Source organism: Eubalaena glacialis, chromosome 8 (assembly GCF_028564815.1).
Source record: "Eubalaena glacialis isolate mEubGla1 chromosome 8, mEubGla1.1.hap2.+ XY, whole genome shotgun sequence".
Lineage (NCBI taxonomy): Eukaryota > Metazoa > Chordata > Mammalia > Artiodactyla > Balaenidae > Eubalaena > Eubalaena glacialis.
In genome coordinates this window covers 51182781-51205338 of record NC_083723.1, presented here as the reverse complement: position 1 = coordinate 51205338, position 22558 = coordinate 51182781, and the positions used below count along the sequence as shown (strand labels likewise).

The 22558-nt window shown below is 41.0% G+C and overlaps 2 protein-coding genes across 4 annotated transcripts in view; one reads left to right on the top strand and one right to left on the bottom strand.

The window, feature by feature from the left end:
- The window catches only part of CROT (carnitine O-octanoyltransferase), a 99624-nt gene that overhangs the window by 7098 nt on the left and 69968 nt on the right, over positions 1–22558 (bottom strand). The gene's annotated exons all lie outside the window — the stretch shown is intronic.
- ABCB4 (ATP binding cassette subfamily B member 4) overlaps positions 1–22558 on the top strand; it is a 75748-nt gene that overhangs the window by 51036 nt on the left and 2154 nt on the right. Inside the window, exons 21-26 of one of the 2 annotated variants that reach the window (XM_061198491.1) lie at positions 4716–4816; positions 6308–6448; positions 9022–9178; positions 10957–11154; positions 12643–12849; positions 16282–16428. In XM_061198491.1, coding sequence (XP_061054474.1) covers positions 4716–4816; positions 6308–6448; positions 9022–9178; positions 10957–11154; positions 12643–12849; positions 16282–16428 — 951 coding nt within the window. Of the gene's footprint in view, positions 1–4715; positions 4817–6307; positions 6449–9021; positions 9179–10956; positions 11155–12621; positions 12850–16281; positions 16429–22558 lie in introns of both variants that reach the window. The other variant, XM_061198490.1, reaches the window with a different exon arrangement.

Sequence of the window (22558 nt, the reverse complement as noted above, 5' to 3'; positions counted from 1 at the left end):
TGATTTATTACAACACGCGTGTTTTAATAATGTTAGTACTCCCTACAACTAATAATGGTCAACGCTGTGCATGAAATATTTTACTGTGTCAATGCCTAGAACTTGAAAATGGGATAATTAATGTAAAGCTTTTATCCTATAGAAGGTGTTATATTCAGAAAATTTCTGAATTTTCAAAGTTCATTTTACCTTTTACTTTGTATACCGATGCCATTATTAGGACAGAAGTTACCCCTGTTTTACAGATGAAGAGTCCTTAAGGCAGAGAACTATAAGTGTATTGTTCAAAGTAGGACATTTGCCAGTACTTAAAAGACAGTCCTGTTCTTCTTGGCTGTGATTTCTATAGTTAATTAAGCTAGGCAGCCACCAGAGGACAGTAATGCTCTGATTTCTGGTTCTAATTATAATGGCAATTGGGCACACACTTAACTTTGTGCCAATTATTGTTCTAAGTATTTATATGCACCAACTCATCCTCACAATAATCCTATAAGGCAAATACTAATGTTACACCAGTTTTACAAATGTGGAACCTGAGAATGAAACACGTTAAAGGCATGGCTGGGTTTCAAGTCCTGGTCTAATTTCAAAGTTCTTTACTATATTACCTCTTCATATGGGTTTAAATGTGTCTAAATCTCCATATAAACATTTTATTTACACGTACATGTATTTAAATGTTTAAATGTAGATAACAGCTGGGAATTTTTTTTACCCTTATTTATGTAAATATTATACTATAGTGAAACATTAGGAGGTGAAGCAGACAGTGTATATAAATTGTGATAGAGTTTCTATAGCACAACACTTGCAAAGCCCTTTCACAGAGAATACTGCATAGGCCTTAATACAATTATGGTTACACAGGGTGGGACAGATAGTATGTCTCGCTCATGGGTTAGAAAGCAGTTAGCATGATTCCCACACTTAAGCTCTGGGGTATCCAGAGTCCCTGAAGATCCTCTTGGCTGCTGGCTGTGGGTACTTTAGGGCAGTGGTACCCAACCTTTTTGGCACCAGGGACTGGTTTCGTGGAAGACACTTTTTCCACGGAGAGGGATTGGGGGGGCGGTAGTTCAGGTGGTAATGCGAGAGATGGGGAGAGGCAGATGAAGCTTCGCTCCGCTTTCCTGCCACTCACCTCCTGCTGTGCGGCCCGGTTCCTAACAGGCCATGGACCGGTACCAGTCCGCGGTCCGGGGGTTGGGGACCCCTGCTTTAGGGCATCATTTCCTTGATTTCTGTTTGTCACAACTAACTACTGAAAAAACACCTTGTAGTGTTCGTTTCCTTTCTCCTCCTGAACCCTACCGCTTTTCACATTTCAGAAGGGAAATTGTCAGTAGGTAGAATGAAGATCAATTTTTCTTAGACTAGTCACATGAGTCTAGTTAAGATAATAGAATCTTAATTCTATTAAAAATGGCTAATGACACTGAAAGTTGCCAGAGTTTTGGCAGGAGTAGGGCAGTTAGAATGGAGCAGCTTGGCAAACAAAACACCACCTTGGACCATCCGTCCTTGCCTTGCGGCTGCTCAGTATATCATACTGGAGAAGACCTCCCACTTCTCTGGTCTTCACTTTCCACTTCTGTAACGTGAGAAATTGTACCAGATGATGTCCCAGGTTCCTTTCAGCTAATACACTGTCGTTCCAGGGATCAGAGAATGAATAACTCAGACTGATCAGTCTGAAATATTTTTAGTAACTACTTTAACCTGATAAGGGTTTGTTTTTTTTTTTAATGAGAGATTGGAAATGTTAAATGTTAATTATCAGCAGTTCAATCATAGTTCAATTTTGTTTACTCAGTCAACTCCTGATTAGTCCAAAATGAGGGTTAGAAAGGTCTTGGATACCACCCTCCCCACCCACCCACCCCCAACATCACTGTTTTTTCAACAACAACAAAAAAGTTCTCATTGACCTGGGTGCAGATTCATGGTTCAAGAACATGGGGATTTGGGATAACTTCCCATTTTCATTTTCCAGAAAAGGCTTAGTAATGAGGGTGTGATTGCTGGGCTGGGAGGAGGGGAGGGAGGCTGCATAATCACCCTCTGGACTCAGGCCCTGCCTGATGACTCAGATTAGGGGCCTGCTGAACCAGAATTAACCCTCAAAGCACTTAACCCGTGATCAAAAACTCAAGAGTTTCTCCTTGTGTAAATGACAAAGCAGGGGAAGCAGAAGAGCATAATGGGTTAAGAACATGGACTTGGCATCAGATAGCCTTACAGGGATCCTGTCCCCGCCTGCTTATTAACTCTAGAGCCTTAGGCAAGTCACTGTGCCTCGGCTCCTCACCTGTGCAAACGGGAATAAGAACATGGACCTCACAGTGCTGTCAAATGAGGTAATACCTGGCACAGAGTAAAAGCCAGTAAGTACTCTCTAGTCTGGCTACAATTACTGTTAGATGTTTCATTTATAATAAAGATAGGGGGCTTTCTTGGTGGCGCAGTGGTTAAGAATCCGCCTGCCAATGCAGGGGACACGGGTTCGAGCCCTGGTCTGGGAAGATCCCACATGCCGCGGAGCAACTGGGCCTGTGAGCCACAATTACTGAGCCTGCGCGTTTGGGGCCTGTGCTCCGCAACAAGAGAGGCTGCGATAGTGAGAGGTCCGCGCACTGCAATGAAGAGTGGCCCCTGCTTGCCACAACTAGAGAAAGCCCTCGTACAGAAACGAAGACACAACACAGCCATAAATAAATAAATAAATAAGAATCCACCTGCCAATGCAGGGGACATGGGTTCGAGCCCTGGTCCCGGAAGATCCCACATGCCACAGAGCAACTAAGGCCGTGCGCCACAACTACTGAGCCTGCGCTCTAGAGCCGTGAGCCACAAATAGTGAGCCCACGTGTCACAACTACTGAAGCCCACACGCCTAGAGCCCGTGCTCTGCAACAAGAGAAGCCACCGCAATGAGAGGCCAGCGCACCACAACAGAGAGTAGCCACTGCTCGCTGCAACTAGAGAAAACCTGCGCACAGCAACGAGGACCTAATGCAGCCGAAAATAAATAAAGTAAAATAAATTTTAAAAATAATAAGACAAAATAAAGATAGGGACTTCCCTGGTGGTCCAGTGGGTAAGACTCCACCCTCCTAATGCAGGGGGCCCAGGTTCGATCCCTGATCAGGGAACTAGATCCGGCATGCATGCTGCAACTAAAGATCCCAACGAAGATCCCGTGTGCCACAACTAAAACCTGGCGCAGCCAAAAATAAATAAATAAATATTTTAAAATATATACAATAAAGATATAAGGCTATTCAGCTTAAGGTATTAAATATCTTGCTTTCATCTGGTTAAAAAGCTGAGAACTGGGATAAAAGTCTCCAAGCTGATAAGATTTCATTTTGGGTTTTTGTCTTATGCTCCTTGTGCCAATAGTTTAGATGAATCAATTGCCAAACTGTGATTTAGACTAAATAGCCACATCACAGACAATTAACATTAGTCAGGGGTGATTTGGCTGTCAGAAAACTGCTCTGGCTGGTTTGGGTAAAAGGGGTTTGATGTAAGGACACGCGGAAGTGTGGGGAGTACAGATGGCTTGTGGCAACTGCAATATCCCCAGCAGCTCCTCTCTTAGAGCCATAAGCGCACTGTCTCAGAGTCTGTCTACACGTTTGTTCTGTTCCTCAGTCGCTGAATATTCAGACCAGCTTCCTACACATACCCTGGTGACCTTAACCTCTGAATCTGCAGGCGCCTCCCAGGACACACAGTTGCCTCCAAGTCCAGGAAACTGAATCCGAAAGGCCTAAATGTGTCAGGTGTCTGTCCCCGGTTTCATCAGGAATTTAAGGCAGGGTCCTGATGTTTACAACTGGGATGTTCTCAAATGTGGGTAAACATTTTTTTCTAAGAAGCGGTATGCTTTAAGGAGGAAATGATTGGCACCTTCAGTAGGCCCATAGAAATCAGCCTGATTCTCTCTTCTAAGCTACTACCCTATGAAGAAAGCAAAGCCACAAAGGGGTTTGACTAAAGCCAGTCAAGTAACTGCCTGGTGGCAGGGCTAGGAATAGAATCAGGCTTCTGGCGCCTGGGCCACCATTCTTGCCCTAAGCTGGTCTGTCTCCCACCATAGGGCATAGGAAGACTTGCCACCATATTTAGCACAACCAGAGGTGCTTTTAAGATTGCCAGTTTTGGGCTTCCCTGGTGGCACAGTGGTTAAGAATCAGCCTGCCAATTCAGGGGACATGGGTTCGAGCCCTGGTCCGGGAAGATCCCACATGCCGCGAAGCAACTAAGCCCGTGCGCCACAACTACTGAGCCTGTGCTCTAGAGCCCGCGAGCCACAACTACTGAGCCCGTGTGCCACAACTACTGAAGCCCGCACGCCTAGAGCCCGTGCTCCGCAGCAAGAGAAGCCACTGCAATGAAAAGCCTGCGCACTGCAAAGAAGAGTAGCCCCCGCTCGCCGCAACTAGAGAAAAGCCTGCGTGCAGCAACAAAGACCGCACGCAGCCATAAATAAATAGTTTAAAAAAAAAAAAAAGATTCCCAGTTTTTTCATGGAGCTTGTCTTGAAGAACACATTATGCTTTTGCTTTCCAAATTTTAAAGGAATTGAAAACTTGTCAACATAACCTTCGGGGTTCTTTTGACAGAACCCTAAGGCTTATATATATATTTTTATTATTTCAGAAGTAAAAGCCCCACTTCTAATCATGATCTGTTCTACATTACAGATTGCAACAGAGGCAATAGAAAATATTAGGACAGTTGTGTCCTTGACCCAGGAAAGAAAATTTGAATCAATGTATGTTGAAAACTTGTATGGAGCTTACAGGTAATGAGCGTATGATTGTTATTAAGAGCGTAGTGTTTTCCTAGGCTGAATTATTGATTCCAATTTTTGTTCCTGCTGCAAGCAATGATATGATTGTAAGGATGACATTTTTTTCAATAATTATCTCAGTGAAAATAAGTAACTTTTTGATGCAGCTGGACCACAGGATTGGATTTTTACATCTCTTATAAAAAACAGTAAGATTGGGTCTCTAAGAGCTAAAAGGTACAGAGGGCCACACAAGTATTTGTTCACCACTGCAGGCGACGTAAACAACCCATGTGGTGATTCAGGATGAACATTCTTTTAGGGAATTGCTCAAACCTTTGTTTTCTTTGCATTGTGTAGACTGAACCAAAGATGAGATTTGTTGTTGGGTTAAAGTGTTTCCTTTGTTCTCTGGGTGAGGACCAGGTCTGTCCTACTCTGAAAACAAAGACACAGAGCCTATTTCATTGGTTTATACTTGAGCAATTCGACAAACCTCCAGCACCTGTTTGCCACTTGTTTCCAACCAGGGCCTGTCCTTATAAATGAATATGTTTTAACACTAACAAAATTGAACACAATTTGAATCACAACTTTGTAGACTACAACAATGGTTTTGAACACTTACATATTTGAACAGGGATAATTGAATTTCTCAGTGTATCCACCTTCCTAGTTATGTATACTTCATGCAGCTATTACATTTTTCTGGTCATTTGATGTCTGACATATATCTGTCAGTAGCATTGTAAATTGTTCAGTAACATTAAGTATTGTAACACCATGCTCACAGCACAGAAGTTAAACTATCCAGATCAGTAATACTTTAAATTTTTCCTCTTGCCAAGTGCCTGCCTTCTAATCTGAAAGTAAATAAATTAATGTTCTTCTGGAGGATTTAGAATAATAAAGTAAAATAAAGTAGTTAAACTAATAGAGGATAGCAGGAGGTCTAATTAGAAATGGTTCAAAACAAATTGCGTTGGGGATGGTGGGATCTAGCTCCGGGAAGAACTTCTGATGTGTGTCTAGATAAACCTCGGTGACCCTACTTTTCTGAATCTGAAATGTGAACTTTGATATGAGAGACTATAACTCATCACAGAAGATAATAATATTAAACAACTGAATTTAGACAATTCAAACTTTAGTCCTAACTTTGACATCCTTTATTTTTGATAACGACAATCATGTGTGAGTTCCCAGATATTCCTGTGTAATAATAACAGCAACTATCATTTGAGCAACCACTATGAGCTAGGTACTGTGCTAGACATTTGTATTGTCTATTTAGATCTCAAAACAATTTTGTATCATACTGGTTATCCGCCTCTTACAAGTCAGAAAACTGATGCGTAGAGAGGTTAAGTCACTTAAATTAATTATAACTGGGGGCAGAATTTAAACACAGGTTGACTAGACTTAGAAGCTGTGCTCTTTGTACAAGCCAGTGCTAAGAGAGGTTGAAGATAATGGTTACAGATATACTAATTTGCTTTTCAGGAATTCTGTGCGGAAAGCACACATCTATGGAATCACTTTTAGTATCTCACAAGCATTTATGTATTTTTCCCATGCCGGTTGTTTTCGGTTTGGTGCCTATCTCATTGTGAATGGACATATGCACTTCAGAGATGTTATTATGTAAGTAACTTTTAATTTATTGAGATTATTCCATAATAACGTTTCAATAGGTCTATGCAAAGGTTTGGAGTAGAGCGAAAAACTAACTTGTTTTATGATGAAGTCAGAGAGTTGAATCTACCCCAGAAATCGAATGCTGTTGGTACTCCAAGGACAGTTTCATTATCTGAGTGGACTAAAATCAACCAAGCTCATGAAAATGATCATAAACCAGAATTTCAGTAATACATAGAAGGACAGGAGGACAGCAAATGTTCTCAATGCAGAGATAAATCATAATTAGAAAACTGCTGGCCACCATGGACCCAAAACAGAGGTTATAATAGCTTACTATTTAAGGGCAACCAAAGATGGCCTTGACAGTGGGATGGGAACGCTTGACTGAAGTCTAGTAAACACTGTGTTCCCTAACCAGCCCTGGGATGACCCTGCCAACTTTTGCCTCTTAGCCTTTCCTATTTTCTTGGTTTCCAAGGCTAACCAATGGTCTTTCAGAATATGCTAAATACGTTCAATTAGGTTGCAGTCTAGTCTTGCCAAAGGGAAGCCATTCTTTTAAGATCACTTTGGCGTATTTCTGCTCTGATGGGATGATTTTTAAAAAGTAGCAAACAACTTAAATACCCAGGGTCAAGACGGACAGAGTGAAAGTGTTTAAAAGCTGTAGTTTTGCTTTCATCCAAAATTAAAATAACCATGAAAAAAGAATATATATCTTTGCATCAATCAGGATCCCAGCAGGGAACAAATGGCCCCGCAGATGGGGTAATGGAGGACAGTTTGCTAAAGGGTCTGTTTATAAAGGTGTGAGAAGTATTAAGGTCAGCAGTGCCCAACTAGGCACCACTAAGACCTTACTTAAGCCTAAGGGGCAAGAGGAGGGAACGATTTTCAGAAGCCAGTGCAGGGGCCTTCTGTGGTCTTTGGTGGAAGGACCCCACCACCACAATTCTCCAACAGGAAAGAGACCAACACAACAAACGCCCTGGTCCCACTCCTCCAGCCTCCTTCCCTGCTCTGCTATTCCTTGCCAAACCCCATCAGGAGCCAGAGGACCAGAAAAGCTTTCGATGCAGACCCTGAAGGTCAGCCTGTCAGGCATAGAGGAGGATGGTATAAGATAGACATGGGAGAGTAGAAAGTGGTTTTGGAGGGACAGATGGAAATAGCCAGCTGGGAATTACCACTTGGAGACATTCATTGTCTAGAAAAATACCAATGAAAAAATTGGCCCTGCTTTTCAAAACTGTTTTTATCATTAAAATGTTAAATTCTGGATAATTGGAAGATAGCTTTTAAAATCTTTCATACTAAACCTGCATTACAGGCTGTACAGGAAAGCTAGGCAGTTAGCTACATGTGAGTTGTTCATCACTCTTCTAAAATTTGATTTTTGATAATTAACCTCATCAAATATTTAAGGGAGAGCCTTACTCTACCCACCATTCCCCCCACCCCGTGTACTTAAAATACATTTTAATACCTTAGATTTACACTTCGCTGCACAGCAGTAATTAATACAGCATTGTAAATCAACTATACTTCAATTTAAAAAAAAAAGAATTAAAAAAATAATGCATTAAATTACAAACCAAAACAAGGAGCCAAATGCCCTGACACCCAATCCAGAATTATTTATCTGGTCTGTATCAGGGATACAGAAGCAAAGCAGAAAATATTCAGTGCATGTAATTTATTTGATTTAACTTTTTCAAACTTGTGGAACTTTGGTCTCTCTTATTTGAGTGTAGCTCAAAGAGACCAAAAAAAAAAAAAAAAAAAATACAGTTTCCCCCCAAAATCTTAGATTTAGAAGTTTGGGGGAAATTGTTTTAAGTTCTCTATTATTAGAGATTTTCCTACCCTCCCCTCTGTCTAGGGAGCTCTGGTGCCAGAAGTAAACAGCTTTGTAGAGGCATAAATCTCAGAATCTTCAGTTCCTCCTAGAAGTGATAATCCATATCCATTCTTTTAATTGGAGAATAGACCGTTAGCTTAATTGTTTTTTCAGGGTCATAGCCATCGTTATTTTACTTGTAAGAGCAAAGCTATTTGTAGTAAAGGCTTATTTTGCCCAGTACGAATTCTTTAACCACAGTGACGATGATTATTGTCTGTGCGGGGCTGCAGAAGAAACCACACTCTGGAGATCCGGGGCTATAGAGTCAGGAGGAAACCTCACTCCTTGTCTGGTACTGATCAAGTCCCTTCAGCCCCCAGAGCTTCAGTTCCCTCAAGTCTAAACGGGGTATGTGGCTTGTTACTAGAATTACCTGAGATCACAACTCAAGATTCTGTTAGCAGATACTTGCTGAGAGAGGAGAGCTTTACAAAGTGACATGAAATCTAGGAAATGAGAAGCTCCTAAAGGAAGCCAGAAGGCAGCGGGTGCCGCCTCCCCTCCCGGTCTCCTTTGGTCCTGGAATTTTCTAGCGATGTGTGGGGGAGGGAGGAGGGGGATGAGTAAGGGTGTGAAAACATCAGTACTGGTCAGCAGTATGTCTTTGGGCTTTGAGACATCTCGGGGCTAAATTATATAAATTAATGTTTAAAATTCCTCTGCTCCCATCTAGGGTGTTTTCAGCGATCGTGTTGGGCGCCGTGGCTCTAGGACACGCGAGTTCCTTTGCTCCAGACTATGCTAAAGCCAAGCTGTCTGCAGCGCACTTATTCAGTCTGTTTGAAAGACAACCTTTGATTGACAGCCACAGTGAGGAAGGCCTGAGGCCTGTGAGTTCTCTGCTGTCTGATCAGCACTTGGTTAATTTTTTCCTAAAGGTTTGCTGTCTGCTAGATCATGTCGACCGGAAAAAAAAAGGCACAACGTGGGAGTTGTGAGTTAAGTTTTATTTGGGGCAAAATGAGGACTGCAGCCCGGGAGACAGCATCTCAGAGAGCTCGGAGAAACTGCTCCTAAGAGGGAGGCGGGGGAAGGTCAGAGTTCCATAGGATTTTAGTGAAGGGGGCACGTGCAGTCAAGCACGCATTTTGGCAGAGCCTTGCTACTGGTCACGAGGAGCAGATGCCCCCATTAACGATTGTAGTGCTTTTCTAGGTACGAGAAGATGCAAGAAATTGGGTTCATAAAATTTTCTCCTGAAAATATCTAACTATCTGAAGGCCTGATCTGCCAGTTTTTCCCAGAGCACAGAGTGCCTCATTCCTGATCTCCGCCCTGAACTCCTTTCAGGGTGTGTTGAAGGCTGGCGGCTGCCGCAGTTTGTGACTTTGTCCTTGTAGAGGCAGATGGCAAGTGGCAATTTTTAGTTGGCAGTCGTAACCACAGGATAAATTTGTAGTGATTACACTGACATTCACTTCACTGGCTTTGTGATAGTTACAAGGCTAATAATATTTGGCCAACTTTCCTGGCATTTTCAAATTTCATAGGGGGTTGCAAGGATGAGCACGTCAAAAGTAAAGAACCCCCAAATCCAGATGTACTAGAACTGAATAATTTCCATGAAAATTGTGAGTCATTTCTGCATGGAAGGTATGTGCCTGTAGCTCTGTGTGTAACTGCATTAGCAATTTGGCTTTCATCACATGTTGTCGTCACAGCGTTACGACTGGTGAGAAGGCCACTTGATTCAGAGTAGGAGGAATAGTCCTTTACTATCCCCAAACTTAGATGTCAGTGTTCTTTGTGTTCCTTGCATAACACAAGCCGCTGCACGTTTTAATGCAGGCGAAGCAGCGTGGGTAAAGCGATGGGGACTTAACACAACCGTTTTGGAACTTCACCAGGTATTTCCTGTTCTGAGAAAAAAGCTGTGCCCAGTGAGGGAGATAAAGAGGCCACCAGGGCTGCAGGCAAGGGCTGTCCACTGAGACGGCAGGTAGAAACTGCTCTAAATCCCCAAGCCTCTGAGCCTTGGGCCATTGACTTGGCTCCAGCCGCAAAATCATCAGTTGGGAAAACTAAATATTTGTCTTCAATGAACCAGAAATTTTGAGTTTAGTTAACAACTCTGTAATATGACTCTCTTTAACCTGTACCCCTGGCTCCCATCTTCATTTTATATAACAACTTGCTACCAATACTAACTGGTGCCAGTACCTGTACTGAATATTAATTGTATGTTTCTCTGCTATAGTGTTTGGTAAAGCTTCCTTGAAATTATACTTTTTTTTTTTTTAATTTATTTTTGGCTGCATTGGGTCCTCATTGCTGCACGTGGGCTTTCTCTAGTTGCAGTGAGCGGGAGCTACTCTTCGTTGCGGTGCGCAGGCTTCTCATTGCGGTGGCTTCTCTTGTTGCGGAGCACGGGCTCTAGGTGCGTGGGCTTCATTAGTTGCGGCTCACGGGCTCAGTAGTTGTGGCGCACGGGCGCAGTAGCTCCGCGGCATGTGGGATCTTCCCAGACCAGGGCTCGAACCCGTGTCCCCTGCATTGGCAGGAGGATTCTTAACCACTGCGCCACCAGGGAAGCCCTTGAAATTATACTTTTTATTCCAATCATTATCAGACCAATTACAATAGCAACATAAAAATGCCTATTTTTTAGGATAAGTTTGAAGGAAATGTGACACTTAATGAAGTCGTGTTCAACTATCCCACGCGGCCAAACGTGCCCGTGCTTCAGGGGCTGAGCCTCGAGGTGAAGAAGGGCCAGACGCTGGCCCTGGTGGGCAGCAGCGGCTGTGGGAAAAGTACGGTGGTCCAGCTCCTGGAGCGGTTCTACGACCCCTTGGCTGGAACAGTGGTGAGCACACTTTCTTAAATTAGTAACTTGATTTAAGGCAATATTTCGAGTGGCTAAACCAATATTCCCATAACGGAAAAAACTGGACAAGACCTGTAATCCTAACTGATACGATGACCACATTCTATAAACCCCAAGGTGGCACCCATAGTCAGACAAATATATGGGGACAATAGGGTAGAACATCAGGAATTGAGTGTAGTTCAGAAAGTACTGAGTATGAAGTTGATCTGTGCCCTGCCCTGGGCCTTTTGAGCCAGCTGGAGCCTCCTGCGTGAACACTCACTTGCTTCCTGCGTTATAAAGGTAAGCTGCACAGTCCTGCCAGAGTTCTGAGTAGACTCCCAGGACTCCCTCCCCTTCTCCTCCTGCCCTGCCATCTCTCTCTAACCCGTACTCCAGCCCTCTCATATTTGGCTTTTAGCGTTGATGTTGTGGTGTCTAGCCGCTGGCCCTCTTCCATGAATGGAGACTTGGCTCTTACCGATAATGCCTGCATTTCCCATTACCTTGGGATGGTACCCACTGACCTAGCCCAGGAAGCCCATCCCCATTTAGACAGTCACCAGAATGTTAAACCTTGTTGAGTTGTTTCTTTGGGGAAAATCTTATGCTTCCACTATTACAATTACTCTGAAGGTATGAATATGGGCAAACCAGCTCAACAATACTCTATAGGTGTGCTGTGCTAATACTACAGTGGGAATTTCTCTCTCTAGAGGGCAAGACTAGTTGGACTTGTGTGTATTTCTTCACCGTGCCCTTTGCATTGCTGGAAGCTGTATTCTCAGTTAGCACATCACATGGCTCCTCTAGAAGCATCATGCCTCCTGCTTACAGCAAACAAAAAAATAATCAAAACCACCATCAACAAAGCCAGTTTTCCAAAGATAAAGATACTGCCCTTTGAGCTTGTCCACTTTCCATTGAACTCTTGTCCTTAGTGCTGTCAGAAAGAGAAATGGAGGAAGTTGAAGGCTGGTAGTTCTCAAGTGAAAGAGAGGTAGAGGTAGGAAAGGAGATAACCAGCTTTCAAAATCTGGGGCCATGCTGCCGATCTGCTTTTTTTCCTGGTGTGCCTGGAGGAGGGGGATACAGTCAAGGTGAAAGGTTGCAGTTGTTCAGGCGACAGCAGATATGAGCAGGACACCTAACTGCATACTTCTTAAAGGCAGAGGATGGTACACTTGCCTGGATGAGGGCAGGTAGGAACAAAGAAAGTAATGTGGAAAGACGGGGCCAAACGTGCCACCATTTTTCCAGGTAGAACAAGAAAGGGATGGCCTAGTCAACATAAAAAAAAAAAAATCGTTTTGTTGGCTGTGTTGGCGTCCAGCAGTGTAAGAGCTTACAGGCTGTGAGGGTTGGTATTTCACAAACTGCTGATGCCCACATGCAACAGTCCTCCTAGTAACTTACTGTTGAGTTGTTTTTTTTTTTGTTTTTTTTTTTAAGCCCTTCTTATAGTTTGTGGACTTTGGTTTTCAGCTCCTGGATGGTCAAGAAGCAAAGAAGCTCAACATCCAGTGGCTCAGAGCCCAACTCGGCATTGTGTCCCAGGAGCCCATCCTGTTTGACTGCAGCATTGCCGACAACATTGCCTATGGAGACAACAGCCGGTCTGTAAAGATGCCTGAAATCGTGAGTGCCGCCAAAGCAGCCAACATCCATCCTTTCATCGAGACCTTACCCAAAGTAAGTGAACTGGTAGCTTCCTAGGCTGATACCAGACTCAACTGCAAACTGTTTTCCTCCTCCAACAGTTCCCAAAGTTATGCTTCAAAGTCTTGTAACAGAACTTGCCTCTGTACTAGCACTGTGACCTTGGACAAGACACTGAAGTCCATGATACCAAGTTTCCTTACTGGTAAATGGGGAAATTAGGCGTGGTGTCTACCTCGTACAAATGTCGTGAGAAGCAAACGAGGTGATGTTAAGTCACCTCAAACTGCTGGTTGAGGGCTGCATTCGTACTGTAGCCATGTTTGCTTTATTCCTTATGGTACTTTCTTTTTTAATTAAACATTTGGAGATAATTAGACTCATGTGCAGTTGTAAGGAATACAAAGATCTTGTGTACTTTTGACCCAGTTTCCTCCAATGACATCTTGCAAAACTAATAGGGTATTGCAACCACGATACTAATTTTGATACGATCCACTGATCTTGCTCAGACTTCCCCAGTTTTTTTTTGTTTTAAATTTTATTTATTTATGGCTATGTGTTGGGTCTTCGTTTCTGTGCGAGGGCTTTCTCTAGTTGCGGCAAGTGGGGGCCACTCTTCATCGCGGTGTGCGGGCCTCTCACTATCACGGCCTCTCTTGTTGCGGAGCACAGGCTCCAGACGCGCAGGCTCAGCAATTGTGGCCCACGGGCCCAGTCGCTCCGCGGCATGTGGGATCTTCCCAGACCAGGGCTTGAACCCGTGTCCCCTGCACTGGCAGGCAGACTCCCAACCACTGCGCCACCAGGGAAGCCCTTCCCCAGTTTTATTATACTTTTCTGCATTTGTATACGTTTGTAGTTCTATGCGATTTTATTGCACATGTAGACTCATGTATCCACTACCCCTGTCAAGATATGGAACGTTTTCATCACCACAGATTCCTCATGTTGCCCTTTTATAGCCATACACCCCTCTTCCCTGCCCTTACTCCCCACGACCCCTGGCAACCACTAGCTGTCCTCCATTTCTGCAATCTTATACTTTAAGAATGTTATGTAAACATATGTACAGTATATAACCTTGTGAGATTAGCTTTTTCCCTCAGCATAATTCCCTGAAGCTGTTGTGTATAACTGTAGGTTCATGCCTTTTTATTGCTGAGTCGGGTGGATCCATGGTCTGGATGGCCCGCAGCTTTTAAAATTTTTATTGGGGTATAGTTGATTTACAATGCTTTGTTTGTTTCTGGTGTACAGCAAAGTGAATCACTTATACATATACATTTGTCCACTCTTTTAGATTCTTTTCCCATATAGGCCATTACTGAGTACTGAGCAGAGTTCCCTGTGCTATATAGTAGGTCCTAATTAGTTATCGATTTTATATATAGTAGTGTGTGTCAATCCCAATCTCCCAATTTATCCCCCTCCCTTTACCCGCTGGTAACCATAAGTTTATTTTCTACATCTGTAACTCTATTTCTGTTTTGCAGAGAAAAGGGAACCCTCTTGCACTGTTGGTGGGAATGTAGATTGGTACAGCCACTATGGAGGACAGTATGGAGGTTCCTTACAAAAAGTAAAAATAGAGCTACTATATGGTCCTCAGCTTTTTTAACTAGTCACCTGTTGAAGCACATCTAGGTTGTTTCCGTTTGGGCTATTAAGAGTAAAGCTGCTATAAATACTTGTGTACAGGTTTTAGTGTGACCCTAAATTTTTATTTCTCTGCGATAAATGCCCAGGAGCACAATTGCTAGACCATATGGTAATTGCTTGTTTAATTTTATAAGAAACTGCTAAACTGTTTTCCAAGGTGGCTCTGCCATTTCATTTTCCCACCAGCAAGTATGAGGGATACAGTTGCTCTGAATCTTTGCCAGCATTTGCTGTTGCCACTATTTTTTCTACCATCCTGATAGGTGTGTAGTGATATCTTACTGTGGTTTTAATTTGCGTTTCCTAATGGCAGAGGACGTTGAACATTTTTTATATAGTTATTTGCCATCTATATTTCCTCTTTGGTGAAATGTCTTTTCATGTCTTTTGCCCATTTTCTAATTGGATTATTTTTTACTGTTGAGTTTTGACAGATTTTTATATATTCATGTTATTAGTCCTGTGTTGGAAATGTAGTTTGCAAATATTTTCTCCCAGTTTGGAGCTTATTTTTTCATCCTTTAAACAGGGTCTTTTTCAGAGCTTCGGTTTTTAATTTTGATAAGGTCCAATTCATTTTTTCCTTTTACAGACTGTGCTTTTGATGTCAAGTCCGAGAACTCTTTGCCTAGCCCTTGGTCCTGAAGATTTTTCTCCACTGTTTATTTTCTAAATTTATGGTTTTACATTTTACTTTTAATTTCACACTCCATTTTGAGTTAATTTTGGTATAATGGTGTTTTTCCTTAGTGTTTTATTTCTTTGGAGAGGACCTGTACTCTCCAATTACCACGGTCCCCAACACTCCCTATTTATTACCTCATTATAGCAGCTATGACTATAGCCAAATTGCAGTGAAATCAATATGGATTTGAAAAGTAAGAGTTCAGTGAAACAATTTTCACAGTGACTAGTAACTTGATCTTATATTGAGTGCTGTGTATGTATTTTTTTCTCTTGATTATGTATTCCTTAAGTGTAAGAACAGAGACAGATTCATTTTTATACTTCCCACAGTTCTGGCATAATAGGTAGCTGGTAAATATTTAAGTGAATGAATGAGTTTAAAAAAGAATAAACTAGGCTCCATGTGGGTCATGTGAATATTTCAAATTAAAAATGTTATACCTTAGGGCTTCCCTGGTGGCGGGTGGCGCAGTGGTTGAGAATCTGCCTGCTAATGCAGGGGACACGGGTTCAAGCCCTGGTCTGGGAAGATCCCACATGCCGCGGAGCAACTAGGCCCGTGAGCCACAAATACTGAGCCTGCGCGTCTGGAGCCTGTGCTCTGCAACAAGAGAGGCCACGATAGTGAGAGGCCCGCGCACCGCGATGAGGAATGGCCCCCGCTTGCCGCAGCTAGAGGAAGCCCTCGTACAGAAACGAAGACCCAACACAGCCAAAAATATAATAAAAATAAATAAATAAATAAATAATAATTTTTAAAAAATAAATAAAATTAAAATGTTATACCTTAAACATTAACATGTAACCATTTTAGGACTCCAATGATAGCAGATCAACTGACATTTTGATAATGGTAGGAATTGGAGAATTTCTTGCAGCATACCATTGAAAACTAAGGTCATTAATTTTCTAGTTTGATTTTGAAAATGAATGTCCTGTTAAAAAAAAAATTAAATGGACAACTTGGTAGTCATTACAGAAACTTTTTAGTGATTCTAAGTAATTTTTTCTTATAGTTAGAATTGTCAAGTGTTAAGAAGTAAAAGTTTATTCAATATGTCATTAGAATTTTTCTGAGCTAGAACTTTATTAACTTTATTAATGGCTAACTTGCAGAAATATGAAACAAGAGTGGGAGATAAGGGGACTCAGCTTTCAGGAGGTCAAAAACAGAGGATTGCTATTGCCCGAGCCCTCATCCGACACCCCCAAATCCTACTGTTGGATGAAGCTACGTCAGCTCTGGATACTGAAAGTGAAAAGGTATGGCCTCCTACCTCATGTCCCATTTAATTTATAAAATAGAACTTCTTTGTGCAGTCAACCATGAAAAAAACAGATAAACACACAAACAGCTCATGCAGCTCAATATCCAGGGGAAAATAAAAAACCCAATCAAGAAATGGGCAGGGCGTCCCTGGTGGCACAGTGGTTGAGAATCTGCCTGCCAATGCAGGGGACATGGGTTCAAGCCCTGGTCTGGGAAGATCCCACATGCCGCAGAGCGACTAGGCCCGTGAGCCACAACTACTGAGCCTGCGCGTCTGGAGCCTGTGCTCCGCAACAAGAGAGGCCGTGATAGTGAGAGGCCCGCGCACTGCGATGAAGAGTGGCCCCCACTTGCCACAACTAGAGAAAGCCCTCACACAGAAATGAAGACCCAACATAGCCAAAAATAAATAAATTAATTAAAAAAAAAAAAAAAGAAATGGGCAGAAGACCTAAATAGTTATTTCTCCGAAGAAGACATACAGATGGCCAACAAGCACATGAAAAGATGCTCCACATCACTAATTAATGGAGAAATGCAAATCAAAACTACAGTGAGGTACCACCTCACACTGGTCAGAATGCCCATCATCAAAAAGTCAACAGGGACTTCCCTGGTGGCACAGTGGTTAAGAATCCACCTGCCAATGCAGGGGACACAAGTTTGATCCCTGGTCCTGGAAGATCCCACATGCTGCAGAGCAACTGAGCCCGTGTGCCACAACTACTGAAGCCTGCGCACCTAAAGCCCATGCTCTGCAACAATAGAAGCCACCGCAATGAGAAGCCTGTGCACTGCAAGGAAGAGTAGCCCCTACTTGCCACAACTAGAGAAAGCCTGCATGCAGCAACAAAGACCCAACACAGCCATCCATACATAAATAAATAAATAAAATAAATAAAATTTTATTTATTTATTAAAAAAAAAAAAGTCTACAAATAACAAATACTCTAGAGGGTGTGGAGAAGAGGGAACTCTCCTACACTGTTGGTGGGAACGTAAATTGGTACAACCATTATGGAGAACAGTATGCAGGTTCCTTAAAAAACTAAAAATAGAACTACCATATGACCCAGCAATCCCACTCCTGGGCATATATCTGGAGAAAAACATGCTCTGAAAGTATACATGCACCCCAATGTTCATTGCAGCACTGTTTACAATAGCCAGGATATGGAAGCAACCTAAATGTCCATTGACAGACAAATGGATAAAGAAGATGTGGTACATATATAAAATGGAATGCTACTCAGCCATAAAAAAGAACAAAATAATGCCATTTGCAGCAACATGGATGGACCTAGAGATTATTATACTAAGTGAAGTTAAGTCAGAGAAAGACAAATACCATTATATCACTCAAATGTGGAATCTAATTTAAAACTGATACAAAGGAACTTATTCACAAAACAGAAATAGACTCACAGACGTAGAAAACAAACTTATGGTTGCCAAAGGGGAAAGGAGGGGAGGGATAAATTAGTCTGGTTTAAAAGTGTACATACTACTATATAAAATAGATAACCAACAAGGACGTACTGTATAGCACAGGCAACTATACTCAATATTCTGTAATAACCTATATGAGAAAAGAATTTCAAAAAGAATAGATACATGTATATGTATAGCTGAATTACTCTGCTGTACACCTGAAACTAACACACCACTGTAAATCAACTCTATTTCAATAAAATTTTTAAAAATAGGCAGGCACAGAAAAAGTAAACAAATGTAGATAGCGGTTATTTTGAGGTAGAATATTTTTATTGAATCCCTTCCAGCATTTTCCAAATTTTCAAAAATGACCACATATTACTTGTATAAACAAAAAAAGTAATGTTATTTTTTGCACTTTTCATTTTCTTTAGCACATTAATAATGGAAAAACTGGGAAATAAAATACTCAAAAGTGAAGTAGTTAAGTTTAAATCATTTTGTGACTAGTGTGAGAATCCATTTTTATTATAAAGAACATAACTATATGCAAGATGGATTATGTAGCTACCCACCACCAGTCCCTCCCGTCAGGAAACTTGCACAAGCCTCTTAGATAGCCTCATCCACCAGAGGGCAGACAGCAGAAGCAAGAACTACAATCCTGCAGCCTGTGGAACAAAAACCACATTCACAAAAAGATAGACAAGATGAAAAGGCAGAGGGCTATGTACCAGATGAAGGAACAAGATAAAACCCCAGAAAAACAACTAAATGAAGTGAAGGTAGGCAACCTTCCAGAAAAAGAATTCAGAATAATGATAGTGAAGATGATCCAGGACCTCAGAAAAAGAATGGAGGCAAAGATCGAGAAGATGCAAGAAATGTTTAACAGAGACCTCAAAGAATTAAAGAACAAACAAACAGAGATGAACAATACAATAACTGAAATGAAAACTACACTAGAAGGAATCAATAGCAGAATAACTGAGGCAGAAGAATGGATAAGTGACCTGGAAGACAGAATGATGGAATTCACTGCTGCGGAACAGAATAAAGAAAAAAGAATGAAAATAAATGAAGACAGCCTAAGAGACCTCTGGGACAACATTAAACACAACAACATTCGCATTATAGGGGTCCCAGAAGAAGAAGAGAGAGAGAAAGGACCAGAGAAAATATTTGAAGAGATTATAGTTGAAAACTTCCCCAACATGGGAAAGGAAATAGCCACCCAAGTCCAGGAAGCACAGAGAGTCCCAGACAGGATAAACCCAAGTAGAAACACACCGAGACACACAGTAATCAAATTGGCAAAAATTAAAGACAAAGAAAAATTACTGAAAGCAGCAAAGGAAAAACGTCAAATAACATACAAGGAAACTCCCATAAGGTTAACAGCTGATTTCTCAGCAGAAACTCTACAAGCCAGAAGGGAGTGGCATGATATATTTAAAGTGATGAAAGGGAAGAACCTACAAGCAAGATTACTCTACCCAGCAAGGATCTCATTCAGATTTGATGGAGAAATCAAAAGCTTTACAGACAAGCAAAAGCTAGGAGAATTCAGCACCACCACACCAGCTCTACAACAAATGCTAAAGGAACTTCTCTAAGTGGGAAACACAAGAGAAGAAAAGGACCTACAAAAACAAACCCAAAACAATTAAGAAAATGGTAATAGGAACATACATATCAATAATTATCTTAAATGTGAATGGATTAAATGCTCCAACCAAAAGAGACAGGCTTGCTGAATGGATGCAAAAACAAGACCCATCTATATGCTGTCTACAAGAGACACACTTCAGACCTAGGGACACATACAGAGTGAAAGTGAGGGGATGGAAAAAGATATTCCATGCAAATGGAAATCAAAAGAAAGCTGGAGTAGCTACATTCTTATCAGATAAAATAGACTTTAAAATAAAGAACGTTATAAGAGACAAGGAAGGGCATTACATAATGATCAAGGGATCAATCCAAGAAGAAGATATAACAATTATAAATATATATGCACCCAACATAGGAGCACCTCAATACATAAGGCAACTGCTAACAGCTATAAAAGGAAATCAACAGTAGCACAATAATAGTGTGGGACTTTAACACCTCACTTACACCAATGGACAGATCATCCAAAATGAAAATAAATAAGGAAACAGAAGCTTTAAATGACACAATAGACCAGCTGGATTTAATTGATATTTATAGGACATTCCATACAAAAACAGCAGACTACACTTTTTTCTCAAGTGTGCACAGAACATTCTCCAGGATAGATCACATCTTGGGTCACAAATCAAGCCTCAGTAAATTTAAGAAAATTGAAATATCAAGCATCTTTTCTGACCACAACACTATGAGATTAGAAATCAATTACAGGGGAAAAATGTAAAAAACACAAACACATGGAGGCTAAATAATACGTTACTAAATAACCAAGAGATCACTGAAGAAATCAAAGAGGAAATCAAAAAATACCTAGAGACAAATGACAATGAAAACACGATGATCCAAAACCTATGGGATGCAGCAAAAGCTAAGAGGGAAGTTTATAGCTATACAAGCCTACCTCAAGAAACAAGAAAAATCTCAAGTAAACAATCTAACCTTACACCTAAAGAAACTAGAGAAAGAAGAACAAACAAAACCCAAAGTTAGCAGAAGGAAAGAAATCATAAAGATCAGAGCAGAAATAAATGAAATAGAAACAAAGAAAACAATAGCAAAGATCAATAAAACTAAAAGCTGGTTCTTTCAGAAGATAAACAAAATTGATAAACCATTGGCCAGACTCATCAAGAAAGAGAGGGAGAGGACTCAAATCAATAAAATTAGAAATGAAAAAGAACTTACAACAGACACTGCAGAAATACAAAGCATCCTAAGAGACTACTACAAGCAACTCTGTGCCAATAAAATGGACAACCTGGAAGAAATGGACAAATTCTTAGAAAGGTATAACCTTCCAAGACTGAACCAGGAAGAAATAGAAAATATGAACAGACCAATCACAAGTAATGAAATTGAAACTGTGATTAAGAATCTTCCAACAAACAAAAGTCCAGGACCAGATGACTTCACAGGTGAATTCTATCAAACATTTAGAGAAGAGCTAACACCCATCCTTCTCAAACTCTTCCAAAAAATTGCAGAGGAAGGAACACTCCCAAACTCATTCTATGAGGCCACCATCACCCTGATACCAAAACCAGACAAAGATACTACAAAAAAAGAAAATTACAGACCAATATCACTGATGAATACACATGCAAAAATCCTCAACAAAATACTATCAGACACACTCCAACAACACATTAAAAGGATCATACACCATGATCAAGTGGGATTTATCCCAGGGATGCAAGGATTCTTCAATATACGCAAATCAATCAATGTGATACACCATATTAACAAATTGAAGAATAAAAACCATGTGATCATCTCAATAGATGCAGAAAAAGCTTCTGAACAAAATTCAACACGCATTTATGACAAAAACTCTCCAGAAAGTGGGCATAGAGGGAACCTACCTCAATGTAATAAAGGCCATATATGACAAACCCACAGCAAACATCATTCTCAATGGTGAAAACCTGAAAGCATTTCCTCTAAGGTCAGGAACGAGACAAGGATGTGCACTCTCACCACTATTATTCAACATAGTTTTGGAAGTCCTAGCCATGACAATCAGAGAAGAAAAAGAAATAAAAGGAATACAAATTGGAAAAGAAGAAGTAAAACTGTCACTGTTTGCAAGTGACATGATACTATACATAGAGAATCCTAAAAATGCCACCAGAAAACTACTAGAGCTAATCAATGAATTTGGTAAAGCTGCAGGATACAAAATTAATGCACAGAAATCTCTTGCATTCCTATACACTAATGAAAAATCTGAAAAAGAAATTATGGAAACACTCCCATTTACCAATGCAACAAAAAGAATAAAATACCTAGGAATAAACCTACCTAGGGAGACAAAAGACCTGTATGCAGAAAACTATAAGACACTGATGAAAGAAATTAAAGATGATACCAACAGGTGGAGAGATATACCATGTTCTTGGATTGGAAGAATCAATATTGTGAAAATGACTATACTACCCAAAGCAATCTACAGATTCAATGCAATCCCTATCAAATTACCAATGGCATTTTTTACGGAACTAGAACAAATCATCTTAAAATTTGTATGGAGACACAGAAGACCCCGAATAGTCAAAGCAGTCTTGAGGGAAAAAAACGGAGCTGGAGGAATCAGACTCCCTGACTTCAGACTATACTACAAAGCTACAGTAATCAAGACAATATGGTACTGGCACAAAAACAGAAACACAGATCAATGGAACAAGATAGAAAGCCCAGAGATAAACCCATGCACCTATGGTCAACTAATGTATGACAAAGGAGGCAAGGATATACAATGGAGAAAAGACAGCCTCTTCAATAAGTGGTGCTGGGAAAACTGGACAGCTACATGTAAAAGAGTGAAATTAGAACACTCCCTAACACCATACACAAAAATAAACTCAAAATGGATTAAAGACCTAAATGTAAGAGTGGACACTATAAAACTCTTAGAGGAAAACATAGGAAGAACACTCTATGACATAAATCACAGCAAGATCTTTTTTGATCCACCTCCTAGAGTAATGGAAATAAAAATAAACAGATGGGACCTAA